The sequence below is a fragment of the Xenopus laevis genome, chromosome 9_10S (genome assembly GCF_017654675.1).
Source record: "Xenopus laevis strain J_2021 chromosome 9_10S, Xenopus_laevis_v10.1, whole genome shotgun sequence".
NCBI lineage: Eukaryota > Metazoa > Chordata > Amphibia > Anura > Pipidae > Xenopus > Xenopus laevis.
In genome coordinates this window covers 78,513,770-78,537,769 of record NC_054388.1, presented here as the reverse complement: position 1 = coordinate 78,537,769, position 24,000 = coordinate 78,513,770, and the positions used below count along the sequence as shown (strand labels likewise).

The window sequence follows — 24,000 nt, the reverse complement described above, 5'->3', positions numbered from 1 at the left end:
TATATTAAAGAAACAATAAAATGTTTCTTACTTTACAACTTAAACCAAGTTAACACTGTTCCTATATTTGGGAAACACCAAACAGGGTGTCCCTAAAACAAAAACTGCAGCTAAGTTGCTTTGCATAATTATGAATGAAACACAAGTGGGAAGCTATTGCCCCCCCCCTTCCAGGAGGTTTTGGTTATTATAAATTTAATTGATCATTGTGGTGATGCAATTTCCAAAAAACAGAAAAATGCCAGTAGAATAGCAGCATGCTCACCGGAAGCTCCGCCTTTACTCTTCTCCACATTCTCCACTTGCAAATCTGAAAAATGTTTAATGCAAAGCCTTCTATCAATCTGATATACCAGAGCTGGGCAGATATATGCAAACTGATCTGGAGAAATTGGAGAATTGTCATTCAGGCCATAATAATGAAGCAGCTGAGTGATGTTCAAGCACTGGAAAATAAAGAGTTGTGTTAGATGTATACACACACACACACACAATACTCTGCTTTCAATAAAACAGGTAATTGTATAATCAATATTATGTATTTTGTCAGCCTATCACTAGTCTAAATAGAGAACCATACAGAGTACTAGGTCCTCTGTAGTATCATTGAGTTGGCTACACCAATGCATGTCCCTGGTGCGGACAATGGGTAGGAGAGACAAAACTGCCAAAATATCATTGCTTCTGGCAGTAAAAGAGTCAGAGGGTCTGGCTTTTCCACAAACTGTGCTGCCAATGAACAACTGGCACCACACTGCCTATATTTGGCAAGAGACATACAAGGTTATGGTTTCCCTAGCACACAGGAATTAAAGGGGACCTGTCACCTAGACATAAAAAGCTGTATAATAAAAGTCCTTTTTAATTTACACATGAAATCCATATTCTTTTTTTTATTATTAAAGCATTCATAAATGTTTTAAACTCATTTATAATTCTCAGCTGTCAATCAAATATTGCCCGCCCCATCTCTCATAATATACTTGTCTAGTAGTATGTGCCATTGGGTAATCATAAATAGAAAATTGCCATTTTAAAAAATAAGGGCCACCCTCTGGGATTGTATGATTCACTGTGCACACAAACAAATCAAACTATACTTCTTAGGTCACATGAGCCAATTAACAGAGTTCTGTCTTTTGCTTCCACACTTCTTCCTGTTACAGTTAGAGTTGTAGTATTTCTGGTCAGGTGATCTCTGAGGCAACACACAGACCATCACGAAATGGGGGTTCAAGGCAAGAGATGTAAAAGGGCAATATTTACTTAAATATATATTTGGTAACATTCTTAAATATGCCGCTTAATATGATATAAACTGTTGCTTAAGTATTCATTTTGGGGGTATAGTTTTCCCTTTAAGGTTTAAATGATTTTCTAGTAGACTTAAGGTATGAAGATCCAAATAATGAAAAGATCCGTTTATCCAGGAAAACACCAGGTCCTGAGCATTCTGGATAACAGGTTCTATACCTGTTTATGTTTTTTAAAAGAAGTTTATGGGTGGATACAGCAAACTATGCAACTGCTGGAAAACCATAAAACAGATAGGAGTTCAACATAACCCCATTATTAAGAGTTATAGGAAATTCACCCAGAAAATAACTTTTATTTTGTATCGTTAATGGGCTTGTCCACCTTCCAACACTTTTTTCAGATGAGTTGTTTTCAGATTGTTCTCCATAAACAAATATTTTTTTCAAGTGCTTTTCATCTTTTATTTTTTATCGTTTTCCCAAAATTTAAGGTTAAAGTTTAATGTTCCTGTCTCTGGTGTTTCAGTCTGGCAGCTCAGTAATCGTGCTACATTTATGTAGTTGATACATTTAATTGATACACTTCTCAGCAGCATCTGTGGAATTTTAGCAACTATTATACAAATAGGAAACGGCTGCCTTTAATAAAACTCAGGCATTATGCTCATCAGGGCCAAAGATAACAAAAGTATCAACCAAATGTTTGAATTTAAAAGTTAAGAAGTTAGAGACCCTCCCTCCCAGAATTTTGCACATTAATATTAGAAAAACAGTCACGGATAGAAAATACAAGTAATTGGAAAAAGTCTTTATTTCTGGTGATCTATCTGTAACCAACTGAACTGAAAAAAAAAGTGTTTGAAGGTGAACAACCCCTTTACCTGTTTGGTTAGCACATTTCCAGTCCTACTTAACAAGAATCAAGTGGTTGGTCGCCAAGGCATATTCATTCTACATGACAGAAATACACATTGATACATAAAAGTAAGGCTGATGACACATGTAAAGCTGCTTTCCAATCATTTCCCATTGAGTGGTATGAGTGGCCATAGGAGGCATTGCTGTTCTTCTGAGCTAGCTGAAAAGTAGTGTGTGCCATTAGAATACATGTATACTTGAAAATCAAGCTGCTTTCACTCACCTCATCATGTTCATGAAGGTTCTCTCCGTGCTCCTTATGATTCTGAGTTAAAACAATATCATGTTTTTTCAAGCTGTGATTGTCATGCGGGGCTTCCCTTTTCTTGTTGTTTCTTGTCCTGTTTTCAGCCCCTAGATGATATTCATCAGATTCATGGTCCCCAATATCATTATTGGCATGTTCATGGAGAGGAGAGGAACCCTGGGTAGTATCTGATTTGTGAACATGGTTATGCTCATGTGTTTCATGGTGCACATGATGAACTAAAACCTCGGATGCAGAACCTGCAGTTGTGTCACTATTTTTTTTTCTTTTCCGTTTGTCCTTGTGTTTGTGTGCCTTTGCTTCAGGACTGTTATGAGTGGAGTTTAAACCAATTAGCAGGTCTTGATTGTGTCCTTCATATTCTAAACCACTTACTGAATGGTTGTGAGAATTGGAACTGTTATGAGAATGGTGCGTCCCATTATGCTTATGATGGTGATGATGGTGATCTGAGGTACTGTGTGATTTCTTATGTATACGTGACTCTGCCTTTTTTTCTTCACATGTATGAGCATCTTTAATGGAATCTGTACTCTTGGTTTCATTATCGGCTTCATTGTGATTATGCAAGTGAGTATGCTTTCCTTCTTGTAAATCTAAAGCATCCAGATGGGACACATGATCATGGCCAATATCTTCATGAACGATTTCAACAACTTTAACCTCTCCGAGACCTAAATTGTCCAAGAGCTTCTCCAGCCCTGTAAAAGACAGCCTTCCGTTGTTCCCATAATGAAAGAAAAGTTTTTCAATGTAGTACTTTTGTTCATGCTCAGCATCTGGTGCTGTGAACTTGTCAGCCGACAACTCTAGCTCGCCATTTTTAAGATACGGCTGCTCCGAGATCTGGTAGTCGCTGTGGCTATGAACGTGGCTTTGATCAGAAATGTGATCGTTCACATCTTCATGGCAACGGTTGCAGTGATGAAATATGAATGTCAATAAACAAATGAGGCAGAATTTTGTGTGCATATGTACCTTCATTTCTACTTCACCTAGCAGAAATATTAAAAGATTTCATTAGATTGTAAAATACTCTCATAATCGACTTTAATAAAAGGTGATCAAACTGTAATCTTAGTTAACAATAACAAAAAATGTAAGTGTTTCAAAAAAATTACAGTTTAATAAACTGCCCTGCACCAACAAAACTGATGTTTGCTTCAGAAAAACTACTGTATTTTATATAAACAAGCTGCTGTGTAGCAATGGGGGCAGCCATTTAAGTACAGGATACACAATAGATCACAGATAAATGATCAATAATCACATTGTATACTACAGACTTATCTGTTGTCTATCCTGTGCTTTTTCTTCTTTTTTAGGTTTGAATGGTTTCTGAAGCAAACACACCAGTTGTAAAAGTGCAGCGCAATCAGTACATTATATTTTCATTGCTTTAATGCACTTTAAATTTTTGATGTTACTGTTCCTTTAATTTTTCAGAAAAGATTTTCACAAGAAAAAACAAACTGATTGACTGAACTAAAACAGTTATGCATTAGACCATTCATCAGCCTGTTTGTGCACAATATTTCTGACATTCTAAAAAGGTTTCTGTAATTTACCATCCCAGTGCAGCACAAAACTGATCAAATTGTATAACTATAAATGGAAAATAAGTTCTGTGATGTACAGACCAGACTACAGGTCCAAAACCAGTGGCAAAATCATCCATAATAAGACAAACTGTTGCTCATTTATCTATTTTGGGGACATTTGCAGCCCGCTGCTACCAACCAATGGCAACCAACGCCGGGTTTGTTTTTGTCAGCCAGCTACAACAGTGAAAACAAAAATGGGACAGGTTGCCGTGGGCTACTGCTCTGGTGCAAATTTGCCCAGTGTTGATAAATGAGACCCACTATCTCAGACAGCGCAATAGATTTTTATAGACTTGCCAAAACGTAATGTTTCTGCTTTGACTATATTAAAGAGGCATTTGCCTACAGCAAAGAACTACACTGACTTTAAATTTTAGATTGATACAGGAGTTAAAGAGAAAGTACACTGTGTGTAGAAACTTTTACAATTGATGTATAACACCAATAAACAGCATTTGCTGACACTTTGGGGCAGATTCAAAGGTCCAGGTGAATTTCCAAATGAAAAAAAAGGAATTTCGAGCTATTTTATGTATACTTCGACTAGGGAATAGTCCAAATTCGATTCGAATTTGAAAAAAATTAAAAAATCGAAATTTATCATGTATGGTCTCTTTAAAAATTCGACTTCGACCATTCGCCATCGAAAACCCACCGAGTTGCTGTTTTAGCCTATGGGGGACCTCCTACAACCCATTTGGAGTCAATTGGTGGGAATTGGCAAAGACGTTGAATCGAATTCGATCAAATGCGCTATTCCTTCAATTCATATGATTCGAATTGGGCCGAATACGGACCTATTCGACTGAAAACTGACCTAAAATCTTCAACTTAAATTTTGGTTCGTCTTTTTGAATTCAAAGTTTTTTCAAACCAAAATTTGACCCTTGATAAATATGCCCCTTTATATAGGTAATCTGGCTTTCAGGCTCCATCCCTGTCCATTAGTTCATTCATTCAGCCTGGCTACAGTGTAGAAAACCATGCATATCAATATAAATCAATGCTGAGAACCGGCACTCAGCTCTGCTCTGTTTTGATGGCCGGTGCTAACCAAAAATGTATATATCCAGTGGAGAATGAAAGCACCTATGGCAACTGTTAAGTTAAAGCAAGTTTTTACTGTAAATCAGCTAGTTCGGACATCTACGTTTCAGTCCACCGGGGATTGTCATCGGGATGTGACCGAAACATGTAGATTTGCTGATTTACAGTAAAAACTTGACACACACACACCAACTGTAGAAAGCACTCACAGCAGTTAGGTTCAAGTGACCAATTAACAAGTCTTTATTACTGCATAATTTTATCAACGCGTTTCGATCGACAGCGGATCGTCATCAGGATAAATTCAGGAAGTTAAACACACATTCAAATACCCCTGGCAGCCAATCAGTGTAAAGAGTCAATTATTACATCACGCGTATAATCATCGCAGTTTAACATATAACCCACTTTTAAAGTGCCAGACTCATTCTAGTTAAAAGATTGGACTATAACTCATAACGATAAAGTGTGCATATGGCAGGCCTTTCCGCTCATTAGATCATGAATATTAGATTTAAACACAAAATCACCAACCCTATTTAAATCCAAGAAGAACAGGGGAAATTTCACCCCATCAATGAGTGCCCTTGTTTTAAAATATGACAATAAATTGACCTCTAATAGCCCAGTAATGGATTATCTACTTTATTATTAGCCCTGGACAGGAATAAAACACAAGATACTAGATAAGAGCACTTAATGATGTCAGAAAATCACTATATTCACTGTCTAAATGTTGAGTCATGGGCCAGATCTCATCCTCAAAGAGGTTTCCAATGCCCCTGTGTTCCCCAGGGAAAGAAACCTGTGATCAGTTACTAGAGAGAAATGTTTGGGAATAAATGGGCTTTGTGCAGGTCTGGAGTCACTCACTCCACTCTCACCCCACACACCATACACACAACATACACACAACATACACACAACATACACACAAAATACACACAACATAATGCCGGGGTGTTTAGACAAACAGAGACTCACACTGTAAGCTCCACTGAGGCACAGGCTGATGATAATGGCGCATCTCTGTCAATCACGGGGTAATAACCGCGTGACACTCAATAAATACAGAATAACAGTAACATAACATACCGACCAACACTGCCGCTTTTCTCAACACAACTCGCACTCCCGGATCGCTGTTTAAATGTCCCGCAACGCCATTTGAATGTCCAACGACTCAGCTCTTGCCGGCCACTCATCCAGGCGTCACCAGTCGCATATCGCGGGACTGTGACGTCACGGCTAAAAACTCGGTGACGCTACACGTGACGCGATGATGAAAGAGGAAGGAATAAATCAGTAGTGTGACAATGTGTTAGGAACACGTGGTAGGCTGTGGGGCAGGGCAGCCTGTGTTTATCCTCTCAGTTCTTATCGCTAACGCATAGTTAATTACATTTGACAATGAGAAAATGAAAACAGATTGTTTTTTTCGTTTGTGCTTTACCCTCTGCAGCCGGAACCTACACTCCTATGTTTGGCCAAGGAATTCTTTGGAGTGTCGGCTTGGTGGAGCCTATACTTGTAGCAAACATTTTGGTGGATGCTGGCAATTGCTCAATTATTTCCAACACAGAGAGAGTCTCCCACTAGTTCATGAGAAGGAATGTATTTTATCTGCTCCCAGCTCTGGCCAGATCACTATCTGTAGCAGGGATGAAAACAGTTTTGATTCCAATTACATACCACCAGTAGTACCTACCTACCACCCCCAGTCTCCACTTCTGATATTTATTTTAAAGGGATCCTGTCATCTGAAAACTTGTTGTTTTTTTTCAAAACAATAATAGTTAATAGTGCTACTCCAGCAGACTTCTGCACTGAAATCCATTTCTCAAAAGAACAGATTTTTTTTAATTCAATTTTGAAATCTGACATGGGGCTAGACATTTTGTCAATTTCCCAGATGCCCCTGGTCATGTGACTTGTGCCTGCACTTTAGGAGAGAAATGCTTTCTGGCAGGCTGCTGTTTTTCCTTCTCAATGTAACTAAATGTGTCTCAGTGAGACATGGGTGTTTACTATTGAGTGTTGTTCTTAGATCAACCAGGCAGCTGTTATCTTGTGTTAGGGAGCTGTTATCTGGTTACCTTCCCATTGTTCTTTTGTTTGGCTGCTGGGGGAGGGGAGGGGAAAGGGAGCGGGGTTATATCACTCCAACTTGCAGTACAGCAGTAAAGAGTAATTGAAGTTTATCAGAGCACAAGTCACATGACTTGGGGCAGCTGGGAAATTGACAATATGTCTAGCCCCATGTCAGATTTCAAAATTGAATATAAAAAAATCTGTTTGTTCTTTTGCAGAATTCTGCTGGAGCAGCACTATTAACTGATTGATGTTGAAATTTTTTTTTCCCCATGACAGTATCCCTTTAAAGTTAATTCATTTTTTGCCAGTGCTTTTTGTGCAAACAAGGGTTAGATCTGATCCAATATAGGAGTCGACTGGGTAAAATTGTAATATGTAAGATTTTAAAATTTATTTACTCTTATTTATTTACTCTAGTCCTGAGTATATGGTTACCATCTTTTTTGGAAAAAAAAAATGTATTTATGTTTCTTCCATATTAATAACATTGGGATCAAATATGAATTTAAATACTGGCCAGGTGGCAACCCTACCTGAGAAGTGTGCAGGTTCCCTGTCTGACTCAGAGCTGTCAACACCCCCAGATTTTCCCGGGATTTACCAGATTTTCCATTATGTCTCCCGTCACTCAGATGCATTCCCATGATTTTTAACGATCACCGCTGATTTCCAGGCACAAATCTGGTATGTGCAGCATGGTTTAGGTGGTTTCCGGAGAGGTTCTGCACATACTTGTGATGTAACTATTGCTGATGTCACAACCCAGAAAAACTTTCGCACCACACTGCCACGTACCGCATATCTCCTGAATGCCAATGGCAGAAAAAGTTGACTGTAGGGGTTTTGGATCTCCAGAGTGATATCTACAATTTGTGAAAGTTTGGAAGGTCTGGCGGTGTCTTATTCTGAAAATGAGCCTCGTATACTTGATGACCAAGGATCACATCATCCACAAAATGTATATATCTTTGACTGTAGGGGTGTTGACAAAGACCGGTGCTTAAAGTTCTCACCTTTTTAAAATTCTGTTTTGTAAGAGTTGGGCAGTAATGAAAGGGGTGGTCTGTGACAAAGGGGAAAAACTATCTTATCAGAGGACTCCAAGGCACTCTATATATTAAAACTCCTCCTTTATTCCATATTTTGCAAACTGATACAGACTCAAATTAAATACAACCACAGTACCCGTTTCTCAAAGTCAAAGGCTGTCACTCTGCATGACATGAAATAAAATGAATTTTAATCTATCCTGAGTACCTTAATGGCAACTGAAAAAAAATTGTTGTCAGGACCTTGCACATCCCACCCAATAAACACCAGATGATAAGAGATTTCTGTGTGCCAGGTGTTACTTTTTACAAGATACAAAGGGAGAAGAACCATGGGCCAAAGTGTTGGTTTATGACATAAGGGGGCAGAAAAATGGTGGAATGTATAAATCAAGGGCAGATTATAGAGAGAGAAATCAGGGGAACAGAAAGGGAAATATTGGGTAGGCCAGAGGAATTACAAATTCCTGTAAATTCGAAGTACCGGCCTTGACAAGTCGTAAACAGACTGTCAAAGATATATTGCATTCCGCTGTTTTTTGTGAAGGCTAGGGCTATACCTGCTGCTGGCAGCTCATCCATTCTCAGTATTTGATCAAGAGTACAGTTCATTTTTTTTTCCTTTAGAGCTCTGATCAGGGAACAATACCCGCTGCAACCAGTGCCTCTGCTCCTAATTTGCTCAAAAAGAAAAAGTGAGCAAAATAGGACCAGATGAAATAAGCAATCTTTTTTTTTTAATCTGACATTAGATGGTCCCAGTGTTTTATGTGCAAAAAAGGGCCAGATATATGGAAGAAACCAGACCTATTTACTAAAAAAAAAAAACAGTGACTGACAAAAAGAATTTGGGAAGTAAACTGTGTCCTCTTACCACCGTGGCAGTTCCTGGTTGCCCTTGTGCATGCATAGTGGTATGTGATGTCAGTTTGTGCACGTTTAATGCGCAGTATCATTTTTTTTGTGTCTCTTTTACATTTAAAACCTACTGTACCTACCCCTAGTTCTTGCACACAAAGAAAAAGTCTGTCGGATGGAAAAGTGGGGTGTTCCTACTGTTTACAGTATTTAAGGTCTAGTTACATTCATAGTTACATAGTTAAATCGGTTTGAAAAAATACAAAGTCCATCAAGTTCCACCCCTCCAAATAAAAACCCAGCATTCATACACACACCCCTCCATACCTTCAAATAGATTCTATATACCCATCTTTATACTAACTGTAGAGCTTAGTATCACAATAGCCTTTGAATCAGATCTGCTTGTCTCTTGCAGATCCCCTCGTAAATGACTTTGCACCTAAAGGTCCCCATAGACGCGACGATTCTTCTTGCCGAACGACCGATTTTAGGGAAGCCCGACCAATCCTTCGAAATTATCGTGCAGTTAGTGGTATTCGAACGATCGTATATCTTACGATTTTTCGGCCGACATCTGTCGGGAAATTGATCGGCCAGGTCAAAAAATCTTTGTCGGTCCCAGTGCAATCTCTCTATGTTTGCAGGGCCAAGCAGGCAGCTCCCCTTTGTTTTCCTGGTAAATTGGTCTTTTTAGTTGATGGTAGATTCGTACGATCGTACGATCGTTCTGAGAAGATCGTGGTCTCACGATCAGGATCTGATCTTTTAAAAATCATCTATGGCCAGCTTTACACACAGATTGATATTCCTTTTTGTTGGTCATTTGACCTATGAGCTGATTGTTGTATATATACCAGAGAACACCACAGCTTCATTGTAATCAGCATGAAAAAGGAACTAAAATGTTCTGAAAGCTTGCTATGATTATATTAGTAAGCCAATAAATGTATCACCTTGATACCACTTTTGTTATTTTTTTTATTTCAATCCTATTTAAGGATTGCCCTGTAAAAGTTAACTGAAAGGGGAATTCTATTACTCCCAACTACTACATGCTATAATATAACCACTTTTATAAAATTGTACCACTGTATATTGTTCTTATTACACACAGAGCTAGTATATAAATAACTGTTCTCTTATAAACTTGCAAAGATCATGGACAAATACTATTGAACTTAAAAGGAAAGGATAACCCACTGTACTAAATTTTTATATTGCTGGTTCCGGTTATAAGCATTCAATTAAACGAGAAAACTTTATTTTAAACATCATTTAATAAGATTGTTGTATGTTCACATTATTTTTGTTGTGTGTTCAGCGGTAGAAGTATACTTTTATTTATTTTTTACAATTGGAGTGTAATTTTAGAATATAATGAATGAAGTAAAAATAACTAGACCCTGTACACAATACACCCCAACAACATTTTAAATGAATTGTGCTGATTATAATATCCTTCGCGTTCCCATGCTTTCACACCCAATTTTAACTTCTTGAAAACATGAGGTGGCCTTATTAAATCTATGTTGGTATGGAGCGTTGGTCACAATAGAATATGAGGCCCCTGCAATGCAATAACACTGAATCACCTACTATTTATACATATTGCAGATATTTAAAAAAGGCAATATGTCCAACACTGTATTTATACTTTGTGACCCTTTAACAAAAAACATTTAGGGATTTAGGGCTTCTGTCCTTACTACTTGCACGCTTGAATTAAAAGTTAGTATCAGAGTTAACTGCAGAGAGAATGGAATGTTAATGGGAGGCAAAAATGGAGCTGAGAATGACATCTCAGTTGTTAACTCAAGTTGCTGTAAAAGCAGCCACAAGTAATGATCTTAATCACATGTATAATCTTATGACTTTATAATCTTCTTATCGCTGTCCCTGTACTATAGCCCAGCCGCATGAAGTGATTGGATTAATTTGCTTCAGAACTTTAAACAAAACAAAGGTGCTGTAAATGGATCAAAGGTACAAGTCAGTCGTAAAATAAAAATGAATGCAGCCACTGGACCGTCTCAATTTTATATGCAAGGGCAGTCTTGTTGACACCATGTACACCCAGGAATTACAGTATATCCCTTGACTTATGCTTAACTTGATTTCATGTGTTCCGCCTCATACAAAAGTTGATGAATATTGTAACCTTGGTTCTTTAGGCACAAATGGAAACGCATGCAATTTACAAACAGAAGTAAAAAACACAAAATTGCAGTTTACAAAGCTGCTTGAGCCTATACTTGCTTCCTGTAGCTTCTTCCTACTGCCAACCTGCTGATTCATTTATGGCTTAAGCTGGCCATAGATGTACAGATATAATTGTACGAATCGAGGATTAATATGTGGAGTGTCCCGACATTTTTCGTGCCAATTCGAACGGTCGTTCAGTCGATCGGACAGGTTAGGAAATTTCTGTTGGCTGACGATTTTCAGTGGGAGACTGTCACAAGCTTTTGTCGGACATAAACTGTCGTACGATTGCTTCAGGGCAAAGCATCGTCTGATCTGTTCTTTTACTACTTTATTTAATCTGAAGGCTAGTGGCAGATTGGGAGATGTGGATGTCCGTTTGTTTGTCCGATATTGCAGGTAAACCTGCACGTCTATGGCCACCTTTAATTATTAAGTGCATTTAACTAAGTATGTTTTTTTCTATTCCAAATGCAACCCTCTATTCTTTCGATAGCTGGACGTGCATCAAGTGCAAGAAAATGTAACATGCTGTATCTAAACAAAAGCACTGAAATACGAATGGAATAAAACACAACTCACAACGCTCAGGATCACAACCAGGCAGAATATAATGGAATCAATTAGTGAAGCACAAGGTGAGCAGCAAAAACATAGAAAATGAAGGAAACCTCTACCACATTTATAAAGTACTAGTTGCTGTTGCCAAAATACTACCAGTACTAACCATCTATCTTTTTTTTTTGCAACAAGAATCACATATTTGAGTTTCTGGATTTTCTAGATTTATTAAGTGACAAAACCGCAAAATAATTGGCATCTAAAAAGTAAATGGGAGCTGTATCTTTTTTAAATTCAAATCTGGTTTTTGAAATAAATTTTAAATTTAATAGCCTTTCGGGTTTGAGTTTTTTTTTTAATTTGAAAAAGGTAAACTTTGCATTTTGATAAATCTGCCACATTTTCCTGGTCCCCTTCCAACATACTCAGAGATTAACCAGTGGTGGAAGTACTAATGCTGCATACAAGCCTTCATTCCTCAGCACCTAACTACAACTATATCTCATCTCTTATCTCGCTATACTGTAAGTTCCAGGCCAAATCCTCTGCTCCTTTTAAAGCAACCAATTGGTTGCACACCCCCCCCCCCCACTGTTAATGCTGGTTCCAACATCAATCACTTCTGTCTTGCTTCTCATATTTGGAATGCCATTCCTGAATTTCTCTGGAGAGAATTCTCTCTCAATGTCTTAGAGCAAAGCTCAAAGACTACCTCTTGGAGCACTTTTATAACACTTAGACTGGCACTTACTGTATATGGCAGTGTCACCCACTGCAACCTACAGCACTTAATATTTTCCCGATTTGTGTCTGTAAGTTACCTTTCCATTTAGACTGTACGGGGCAAGGACCTCCATCCTTTTGTCTTCGTGACACCAAGCACTTAATTTGTATTTTAACTGCACTTTATAATGCGTACTGTATTTTTGTACTTATTTGTATTTACTGTTGCAATGACACCCTGGTTGTATTGTTTTGCTGTACAGTGATTTGCCTTTAAGGAGCGCTTTACAAAAAAAATATACATATATGCATGCACGCACCAAAAACTGGCCAGGAGTATGGTGCCAGTGATTGGACAAACACTTTTGACAAGGAAGAGATCAAGGCAAGGTATTACGTTGTGCTCTATACATAGGAAAGTAAAGAACATCCCAGTGTAGTAGAGGAAAGTCCCTCTATTATGAAAACATATTTTTATAGAATGAATTAGAATAATAAAATAGAAATTGCTGACTTCTAAAGGCACCAGAAGCAGTAACATATACAATACGGTTTAAGAATTAATATGAACAAAGCCCAACTATTCCTAAAAATCCGAATTTCTTAGTTCTAAAAAGTAGGGATGCACCGAATCCACTGTTTCGGAATTGGCCGAACCCCCGAATCCTTGTTGAAAGATTCGGCCAAATACCGAACCTAATCCTAATTTGCATATGCAAATTAGGGGTGTGAAGGGGAGAACATTTTTTTACTTTGTTTTGTGATAAAAAGTCAGGAGATTTCCCTCCCACCTCTAATTTGCATATGCAAATTAATATTCGGATCCGGTTCGGCCGGGCAGAAAGATTCGGCCGAATCTGAATCCTGCTGAAAAAGGCCGAATCCTGGATTTGGTGCATTCCTACTAAAAAGGCACTGGATGATAACCATTATGAAACAGGGATTATTTCTTTCTACAGCTCCTATCCTTTCTCTTAAGTAACCACACTGTCTTGTGACTGAGCTCCTTTTCATTTCCAGACAAATTAGTTCTGGTTTGTAGACTGATGAAACACTGTCAATGAAATATAAGTCAGCCTTTTGACTTTAAAAGAAGAAATACCTACGGGTAAACTGCTGACTGTAGTAAACAATGAACTGTCTTCATAACATTTAACCCTTTTACTGCCAGAAGAATTTCACATTACAATTGCACTTCTTTCCAGACAGTTTTTGAACATGTTGTACTATTTCATATTAGGAGCATTTTGTTTATTAGAAAAACAATATATCATTTTCTTCACTGCAACCTAAGTGTCAAAATCTTAAGAAATTCGTTTTCATTGGCCAACAATTCCAAAACAGTAAGTTTACCCCAGGAGACCATACATTTTTAGAAAAAACACTTTCTGACAAATCCAAAATTGGTAAACATGTCTTCCTACTCCACAAAACCACCAACAGGTCATTAGGTACCAACATGAAATATGAATGCCAGGCGTTCATTGAACAGTTTGATGCCCTCTGTGCATAGGGTTACCACATTTTGTGTCAATGTAGAAGCCACACAATAAAAATAGCACATATTACTATTGCTGTGATTTCAGCTACCTCATTAGTAACAAATTGGACTTGTTGTTTATCCAAGAAAGCGACATTTTTGGAAAGTACACAATCTCTTGAATCCAAAATGGTGAAATATGTCTTTCTACTCTGAATTCGCTGCTTATGAATCTCACTGCACTTCACTTCAGACTTTGTACTACATGATATATTGCTGATTAAGAGCCATTGATGCCCAAGCTGACTGATCTTTGCATTATCCCTTCCTCCACAAAACACCACAAAGACCCAGCTGAGAGAGAGCCTTGCAGTGTAACTTTGTTTATAGTGAGTACATATCACTGTGGAAAGAATGAGCTCCATCAACTCGTGTTCCTTTGCGGTGGAACAGATACAAAAACCATAGCAAGTAATACATGAGGAAATCCTCATGGGTAAGAGCCCTTAAACCTCAGGCATTTAGGTTGGTTTGCTCTTTGCTGCAAAAGTGTGAGGTAGCACCATGCCTGAACTGAAAGAGCAGAAGGTTATAGACGTGTGTGAGTCTGGGAAGACATTTTTACAGACTGCAAAATAATTGGACATCAATCATTGCACTGGAAGATCACCTGCAAGCTGAGAGGATTCAGACAACTGGCAACTTTTCTCAGGTCAGGCTGTCCCAGCAAGTTTAGCGTGGAAGGACAATCATGGGACTTCTAGGTAATTCTCACCACTATTGATGTCAAGGTGTACGAGTTTAGAGGTTGCAGAAATTAGATCTACACAGGAGATGTTACAGTAGGAAACAGCTGTCCAGAAAAAAAAACAAGGTCAAGACTAACATTTGCCCACCTAAGATGAGGTCTTCTGGAACACAAAGGAAGGATAGCGTTATTTGGCAACTGTAGCAGAAAATGTGTTTGGCAAACAGCAAAGACATTTCACTAGTGGTGAAAATACTATGGTTTTTGGCTAAAAGTGGACCTTACAAAATTACCCTAAACATTACAGAAAATCCACCAAGGTATGGCTGAAAAAAAAAGAAATTGTGTGTTTTAAAATGACCAACTGAAAGCTTAGATTTAAATTCAGTTGAGATATTGTGTAAATTAGCGATGGGCGAATTTGTCCCGTTTTCAATTTGTTGAAAAATTTGCAAGTTTCCAGTGAAACGCCGCAAAATTTGCTAAATGCATTGAAGTCAATGGACGTCAAAATTATTACGCGCGTCAATTTTGCCGCCCGCGACAATATATATATTATATATATATCAAGAATGGTCTTGATAAAGGTCTCAGGAACAGACCGAAATGTTGACCTATTTTTAACTTATATTTAATAAAATGAACTTTTTAAACTAAACAAAAGTTCCCAGTGTGCACCTCACTTTTTTTGGATTTTGGATGAAGCATTGGATGGTAGCACCTGGGTCACTCATGTGGAGTAGTGGAGTGCTGAACTATTTGGAAAATATATATATATATATATATATATATATATATATATATATATATATATATATATATATATATTATTCTGACACGTGCTCAAATTTTTTTGATGCAGCGGATTTTTCGTCGGCGGATTTTCTCCTGCGAATTCGCACCTGCCAAATTTATTCGCCCATCACTAGTGTAAATATATTAAAAAACCACACAGAAAGTGCTTTAGTCTTTATACCCTAGTATACACAGTGTAGAGAGCAACATGCCAAGATATAAAGATTCCTTATACACATTACACTCACACACAATATTTAAACCTTTGTAGTCGCATGCAATTTCAGCATATGTAAGAAAATGCAATTATAAAATAGAAATAGGGATTATGGATTAGTTTACTTACATTTAGCCTTAAAGGGTTTGTTCACCTTTGAGTTAACTTTTAGTATGATGTAGAGGGGTGATATTCTGAGACAATTTGCATTTGGTTTAATTGTTTTTTTTTAATTATTTGTGCTTTTTAAGTTATTTAGCTTTTTATCCAGCAGCTCTCCTGTTTGCAATTTCAGCAGTCTAGTTGCCAGGGTCAAATTACCCTTGCAACCACGCATTGATTTGCATAAGTGACTGGAATATAAACTGGAGAGGCCCTGAATATAAAGATGAGTAATAAAAAGCAGCTTTACAGAGCATTTGGTATTTAGATGGGGCAGGGACCCCCATTTGAAATCTGAAAAGAGTCAGAAGAAAAAAGTAAATAATTAAAAACTAACAAATAATGAAGACCAACTGAAAAGTTGATGTATATAGTGATATTCTAAGGCAATTCACAATTTTTTTGTTAATGTATCAAATTTATGTTGTTACTAGCACCTCCCTTACCCAAGCACCTGGCCTTTGATTCAGTTCTGTATCTTCTAATGGTGTAAACAATTGGCTTCTGATAGAAACTTACACCCCCTGGCTGACTGAATACTGACAGAAAGTAATCTGTTTTACTTAAAGGGGAACTATCACGAAAATTAAAAATTAATATAAGCTTCAACTCACTGAAACAAGACACTTTCTGAAAATTTAAAATTCTGTACCGTTTAAGAAATAACCAAGTTACTGCTCAGTATCTCACTCGCCACAACCTGTCACTCTTCATGCCGAGGTCTGGGTCATATTTTGATCTACAGGTAGGTCTAATACATCTTTTAGCTCTCTTAGCAGAATAACTCAAATAACCAACTCCAGCACCAACAAAAGGTAACAAAATTACAGACTCTGGCAAACACCCTGCACGCAGAAAAACAGGATTTCCATCAGAGTGAGCACCTGGGTTAAGGGCCCAACCCCCCCCCAAAGGATGTATTAGACCTAATTGTCAATCACTAAATGACTGCACCTACTGCATAAAGACAGAATGAAGAGAGACAGGTTGTTCAGAGGGGGCGAGTGAAGAGTAGCTTGATTATTTTCTAAATGGTAGAATTTTTAATTTATTATATTTAGAAAGTTTCTTATTTCAGCAAGAGGATATAGTAAATTTTAATTTTCTCGATAGATCCCCTTAAATATTACTTTTTTCCCCACAAATGCATACTTTTAGCTTATGTGTGCTTTTGCTACTGGTTCTTCGGTAAACGCAAATTGCACCATATGCAGGTCAAGTTTTGGAGTATAATATATATGGTATAGGGTAGGCTAAATTTAATGCATTCTTGGTCCCATTCTCTTCAATTAAATGGAATTTGAAAATGAGGCTTAAAAGTGCAAAATGTGTGAAGGCAAGGAACCATGGTGTTTAATGGTACAGGTTACATTTTTGCTGTAGGCATGTTTCAAGGATACTAGCTGTCTGGTGGAAGCAGTTTCATCTATTGGTGTAGGTGTATCCACATGAGAGAGAGAGCATTTAAAAGATAAACACAGTTAAACATTGGTGCTAAACTCTAAAAAACTCATGCTTTGGCACATGGCCAACCCTGGATAAAAAAAATCCATTATGAAAGGAATGTTACATAAGTATTGCTATTTTTGGTTATTACTGCAGTAGTTACCTTAAATGCAGCAATGAATGTATGAATCAAATTTTATCATCCAGCAGAATATTTGTTTGAATGTGCCCCTCCCCCACCTGCATTTACAATTCCTTGTTTTAGTGAGTGATAAACTGACAGTAAGGGCTATGGCAAATGTGAATCACCTCACCCAGCCACTGCTGCTTCCCATTCATATCAATGTTAAACCTGTGACATCAGCTGACGTGTGTGATCTAAGAAACCACAAAGTATTCATTAAAGGAGTAGTTCACCTTACATTAGATTAACTACAACTGTGGTGTAGACAGTGATATTCTAAGGGCAGTAAGAGCAATGGCACATCAGGAGATTCATTTTCCAGCGATAAATCTCTGCTTTTGCTGGTGACTAATCTCCTGTAAAAACGTTCCCACCGGCAACAATGGGAATCTCTGGTGGCTAAAACAAAAAAAGTGTCACTTTAGTCTCCTAAAATTGCATGAATTCTCCTCTGAGGCAACTTCAAGTGATTTTGAGACTGAAGCGACACGTAGGTTTTACCTACAGCGAGTCACATCATTGCCGGTGGGAAAGCTTAGTTTAGTAGCCGCCATAGTATGCAAATCTCATGTAATGATGTCATTTTGTACTGTTTTGTCCCTTGTGGGTGGAAAAATAAGCATGTGGCACTATGGGAAGCAGAAATCGCATCAAAAAGAGGAAAGACTTGTTGCCAAAATGCTCTTTTAAAAAATTGCGGGCGACTAGTCTTCCCACATGCAACTGCCCTTAGACATCTTGCATCCAGACTTTGTTTTAGTTTCTGTATTCGTTTAGCTTTTTGTGATCAACAGAATTTCTGCAGCTATCTAGTTTCTAGCATAAAAGTTACACAAGCAACCAGGAAGAGGTTTGAATGAGAGACTGGAAGTGAGCAGGAGATGACCAGAAAAAAAAGTTATGTAATACAAGTAACAATAATTGGCCCTTGCTTGTACTAGCTAACATACACCCTGGTCTCCTTATTTATGGTAGCCTTCAAGTATAATCATTACTTGATATTCTAGTAAAATACCAGCCAGTTGGCAAGTCTGTGTGCAGTGTTTGGCCCCTCTACTACGGTAAATGTACCAGTTTTTGCATTCACTACAAACTGCCAATGAGTAGAGTGACAGTAATGGACAATGTAGACAAGCAGGAGAATCGGTTAATGGATAAGTATGCTAGGCAAAGAGGAGATCAAGCCAATGTACCTGTATAAGGGAAAGCAGCTCAATGTACTGAAGGAATAACATGCCATTTACCATGAAGAATATTTACTGTAGTTCTATAGAATGATAAAAAAACAAATATACATATAAATATACAGATATAGTGTAAAAAAAAACAAGAAATTGTGGCTTGAAGCAGTGAGATATACAACATGCTGTGAATTAATGACAATCAGCTACAAAAGTTAAACATTCAAATGATAATATGTCACTTAAATGTTAAAAATTCTAAGGTTAGTTCTGCAAAACACAGGTTTAATAACCATCATGAAACAGCTCCTATACATACTCGTCAGTATTAATTTAAGCTAGTTATTGTTAGCTCCTTCCCGCTTTAGCTACAGACATTCTAATTATTTCTGATGTACAGAGTTATCAGACACTAGCAAAAAAATAAGCCAGACTTAGTTACACTGCACTAAAGGCAGCTGCCCTCTGTTTGTTAGTTGAACTACACCCTGGAAGGTAGAGTTGTAGTTTAACTAAATCTGCAGGGCTGTAGATTAATGATGGGCTGTTTTTTGTGAAATAATTTTGACACGAGCGACAATTTTTATACGCACAACTATTTGGTCCAAATGCATTAAAGTCAATGAGCATTCGAATAATTTTTACGCACACCAATTTTTATTTACTGTGAATTAGTGTCTGCCGAATTTATTCGCCCATCACTACTGTACTGTAGATGCCACCCATTGATTTCAGACATAAATCCAGGAATATTCTCATGAAAACCTGACACTTACCACAATTATGGAAATCCAGTCACATTAAAGTAAATTATTCCCCAGTGGAAGATTCAAGATACTGAAAATTCAAGCAAAGATGTTTGTTGCATGTGTAGGTTCAGTTTTATATGATCACAGCTCTGGGGGTAAGTGAGCTTTGCAACATGCAAAATAGGTTAAGTACAATTGGGCCATTAATGTTTGGGAAAAATTTGAGTGCCCAGGGGTAAGCAGCTGACTGTAAAGAAGGAGCAGTGTTCATAAAATATGTTCTCCTGGTTTAAAATAACACACAAAGGTTCTGTACAGAAGCCTCACACAAAGGTCTAGATTTCTGTAAAAAATTATATTCATTCCTCTCCAATAGGTTTATTTACAAAGTTGATTCTTTATTCCATATACTTCAATATCAGTACTTTCCCCACATTGATTTGAAATACTGATGAGCTGCAGCAGGGCCATTATTTGTGGGTGCCGTGCTGAGAACAAAACCTCTTGAAATTTGCATGTATTAAAGGGGAAGTAAAGTCTAAAATAGAATAAGGCTTGAAATGCTGTATTTTGTATACTAAACATAAACATGAACTTACTGCACCACAAGCCTAATCAAACAAATGATTTATGCTTTCAAAGTTGGCCACAGGGGGTCACCATCTTGTAACTTTTTTAAACATCTTTGAAGACCAAGCCTGTGCACATGCTCAGTGTGGTCTGGGCTTCTTAGTGATCGTCATAAATTATAAAACAGCACAGATCAAATAATATCTGCCAGAAGCCAATACAACAAGACTGATTAATAATCAGAATAGGCAGACTGCACTGGGTCCTGTGTTGTCATGTAATCTAATGTGGATTTTATAGTTTTTGCATTGTTTGATACAAACTTTCTCCAACTCTGCAGAACCAGTGGCTGCAGCAAAATAATCCTCCAAATAGAATCCCAGTTTATCAGTTTATCTGTTTAAATCTTTGTCCCTGCAGCTGGAGTTGGAAACAGTAAAGGGGATGTAAAGCCAAAATAAAATCCAATACAAATCTCTAAACAGTCGCCAACTGCTCTACAGGGAAACAAACAAAGCTGCTTGAGTTTTGCATGGCTGGGAAGTAAGGCGGGGGCTCCCCCTGTTCATATGTATGATTGTTTCCCCGCAGAGCAGTCAGGGACCATCTGACAATTCCTATCCACGGCAGTAAATGAAGGGAGAATTTCAAAAAGTATATTGGAGATAGGTTTCTTTTTCATTAAAGAAAGTAAAAATTGGATTTAATTTTTTTGCCTTTACATGCCCTGTAAGGGTAGTGCCACACAAGGGCAGAAAACAGTGACAATCAAAACACTCCCACACATCTGTCTGGGGAAGAAGGGCATGTAATTGGAAGAGCTGGCATATCAATTGACAGAATTATCAGTTTTCTATCATTAGTTTATGAAAGTAACATGAATGGTAGAAGGTAACATCATGTAATTTTATCTTGCAACATATGGTTACTGAGAAACACTTGAGTTAAAAGCACTTCTGCCTCCCATTCTTCTTTACAAGGAGGCTGCTGTTTTATGGCAAATGCAATGTGAGTAATGAGTAGATTAATAATCATAGATGAGGGTCTGGGCAGAAGAAATGCCTTTGATTCCACAGTGCTTTTCAGAGATAATACTTCATTCCCTGCCCCAGTGAAGCTTACAGTTTAAGGTCTCTATTAAACTGTAATCACACAGTCCTTGGCACCGAAAGGGACTTTTTCATGCTTGTGTTGCTCCCCAACTCTTTTTACATTTGAATGTGGCTCACGGGTAAAAAAGGTTGGGGACCTCTGCTCCAAAGGATTTGTATGCCCCCAGTCTGCTCAGAGGCTCTATGGACTTTACTATGTGACATAGATATATTAATTTAGTATAGCCCTCTAGCATGCTGTAATTGGACTACTACATGCAAAACATTGGACAGCACGTTTTCTAACCATGGAAAAACAGTAAAACTATACCCCAAAATTAATACTTGAGCAACAGACAGTTTATATCAAATTAAGTGGCATATAAAAGAATCTTACCAAACTGCAATATATATTTAAGTAAATATTGCCCTTTACATCGCTTGCCTTGAACAACCATTTTATGATGGTCTCTGTGCTGCCTCAGAGATCACCTGACCAGAAATACTACAACTCTAACTGTAACAGGAAGAAGTTTGGAAGCAAAAGACAGAACTCTGTCTGTGACCTAAAAGGTATAGTTTGTTTGGTATGTTTGTGTGCACCACGAATCATAAGATCCCAGGGGGCTGTCCTTATCTTTTAAATTTGCAGTTTTCCTATGATTACTCAATGGCACATACTATTAAAAAAGTATATTATTATGAAAATGGTTTATTTACGTGAAGCAAGGTTTTACATATGAGCTGTTTTATACATTATCTTTTTATATATAGACCTACATTTTTTGAGGGGTATAGATTTCCTATAAAACAAAACAAATGTTTCTGTGGCACTATATGAAAATCATAGGCAAAACCCATGCACACAATATATACTGCAAGTTCACAATACCTTGGAATTGTATTTTTCAGCTCACACGCATCGGAGTGATCTATTGCACTTACATGCACACTTGTTCTGAGAATAAATCAGTCTAGACACCTGCACTGTAGTAACGATTATCAAATCCGACTACTCGCTTCACCTGAAGTTGCTCTGCATGACAGTGCATTCCGGGAAGAACTTTGCCATTTGTTGTCTTGCATATCTAACAAAGGCATATATGTTCCATGAACCAGAAAACAGATGATTTTTGATTAAAAAAAAATATATTGTTCAGTTTGTGCATAAATGTAAATCATAAGAGATTATGCAACTGGATAGCCTGCCATGTTGCTGGTATGCTCATGGGATCCCTTATCTGGACAGCTCAAATCATGAGAAGCAACCAATTATAATAGTTAAGATGGATTTCCTATTTTTGTAATAATAAACAGTATCTTGTACTTGATCCTAATTAAGCTCTTAGGAACATATTGGTGGTAAAACAATCCTATTGATTGTTTTAATATGTAAAAGGTTTTTTAAAGCAGACTTAAAGGAGAAGGAAGGTCATTTACACTAGTGGGTGTCAAAAGTTAGGCACACCCAAGTGATTGTACATACACAACACCCAGGGGCCAGTGCTCCTATCAGCAGAAACCTGCACCAACCAGGGGTTCTCCCAGTAAGCACCATGGAGCAATTATCTTCTTCACTTCAAATTTCCCAGGGCAGACACATTTGCAGTAGAACGAAATAGCCAGCCTTTTTTGTTAAAGTACAGCTTTTTGCGCTACTATGCATGCGCAGCTGCGAAAAGACAGAAGAAGCAGGAAGAGTATCACTCCATGATGCTTTATGGAACAACACTTTCCTTCTCCTTTAAGGTATGTTGATCCAAATATAAAGAAAGATCCCTTACCCAGAAAATCACAAATCCAAAGTATTCCAGATAATCGATTCTATAAATATATTTAGAATGTATAATCTTATCAGTATATAAAATCTGAGTGTGATTAACACAAAAGAAACACCATATTCTGGAAAACTCTGGAAACCTGTACATCTTCATTAAAAAAAAACTCTTGCACTCCTTTAGGCTGTGTGGAAAATGTATACATACTGTATGTGGTATAGAGAACCTATTATGTAAGTCAATATACTGAATGAAAAGAAAAAAAAAAAAAGTCAAATCTTTGCTTATATAAGGTTCAACATTTCCACACGGCTTCTGTACAGTGGTTTAATTGTGAGTTATTTGAAGTGAAAACATTTATCACATGATAGGGCTGAAATTATCAGCCCTAATGGTCCTATCCTCGTTAGACTTTTGCAACTGGTTCCCTGGGCTGTGGTTACACAAAGCTTTGTCTGCAGATTCAAAGATTAATCCTGAAATTCTACTAATAATATGATTTTATTGAATGGGAAATATTACTTTACTGGAAAAAAATACTTATCCTATTTCTGCTGTATGGTATTACCTTTACGGGTTGGACCACAAAAATACCCAGAGGCTGGTAACCCTAGTAGTATATAATGAATCAGAATCGTCTGCCTGAAGTGCCAATAATTTATAAAAACAAACAATATCACCATAATACCAATATTTTCTTCCTCACAGGGATCTTCATAAGGTTGATAAATTGTATACTTATAAAGACATAATCACCTACCACCATGTGACCGCCATCAGAGCTGCCAGAGGTGACATCACAAGCCAACGATAAGTAAAGTCATATTCCTTTACTGCCTGCCCTGTGTGTGTCACAAGATTGTCTACTGGGAAATGTAAGCAAGTCCAAATACCCAGAGCTCAGCAATAAAGAACACATCATAAATATATATTAAATATATAATTATATATCATTAATTAATATAGAATTATAATATTCTCCAATAGGAAAACCATATATTACTGGACATTCACCA

The 24,000-nt window shown here is 37.5% G+C and overlaps 1 protein-coding gene across 3 annotated transcripts in view; it reads right to left on the bottom strand.

The window, feature by feature from the left end:
- The window catches only part of LOC108703056 (zinc transporter ZIP10), a 32,300-nt gene extending 12,704 nt beyond the window's left edge, over positions 1-19,596 (bottom strand). The window contains exons 1-3 of one of the 3 annotated variants that reach the window (XM_041579134.1): positions 19,573-19,596; positions 2,398-3,437; positions 266-446 (exon numbers count right to left, since the gene is read on the bottom strand). In XM_041579134.1, the coding sequence (XP_041435068.1) occupies positions 266-446; positions 2,398-3,426 (1,210 nt within the window). In that variant the 5' untranslated portion in view covers positions 3,427-3,437; positions 19,573-19,596. Of the gene's footprint in view, positions 1-265; positions 447-2,397; positions 3,438-6,188; positions 6,383-19,572 lie in introns of those variants that run through there. The other 2 variants (XM_018238998.2, XM_018238999.2) reach the window with 2 other exon arrangements.
- Positions 19,597-24,000: the final 4,404 nt, after the last annotated feature.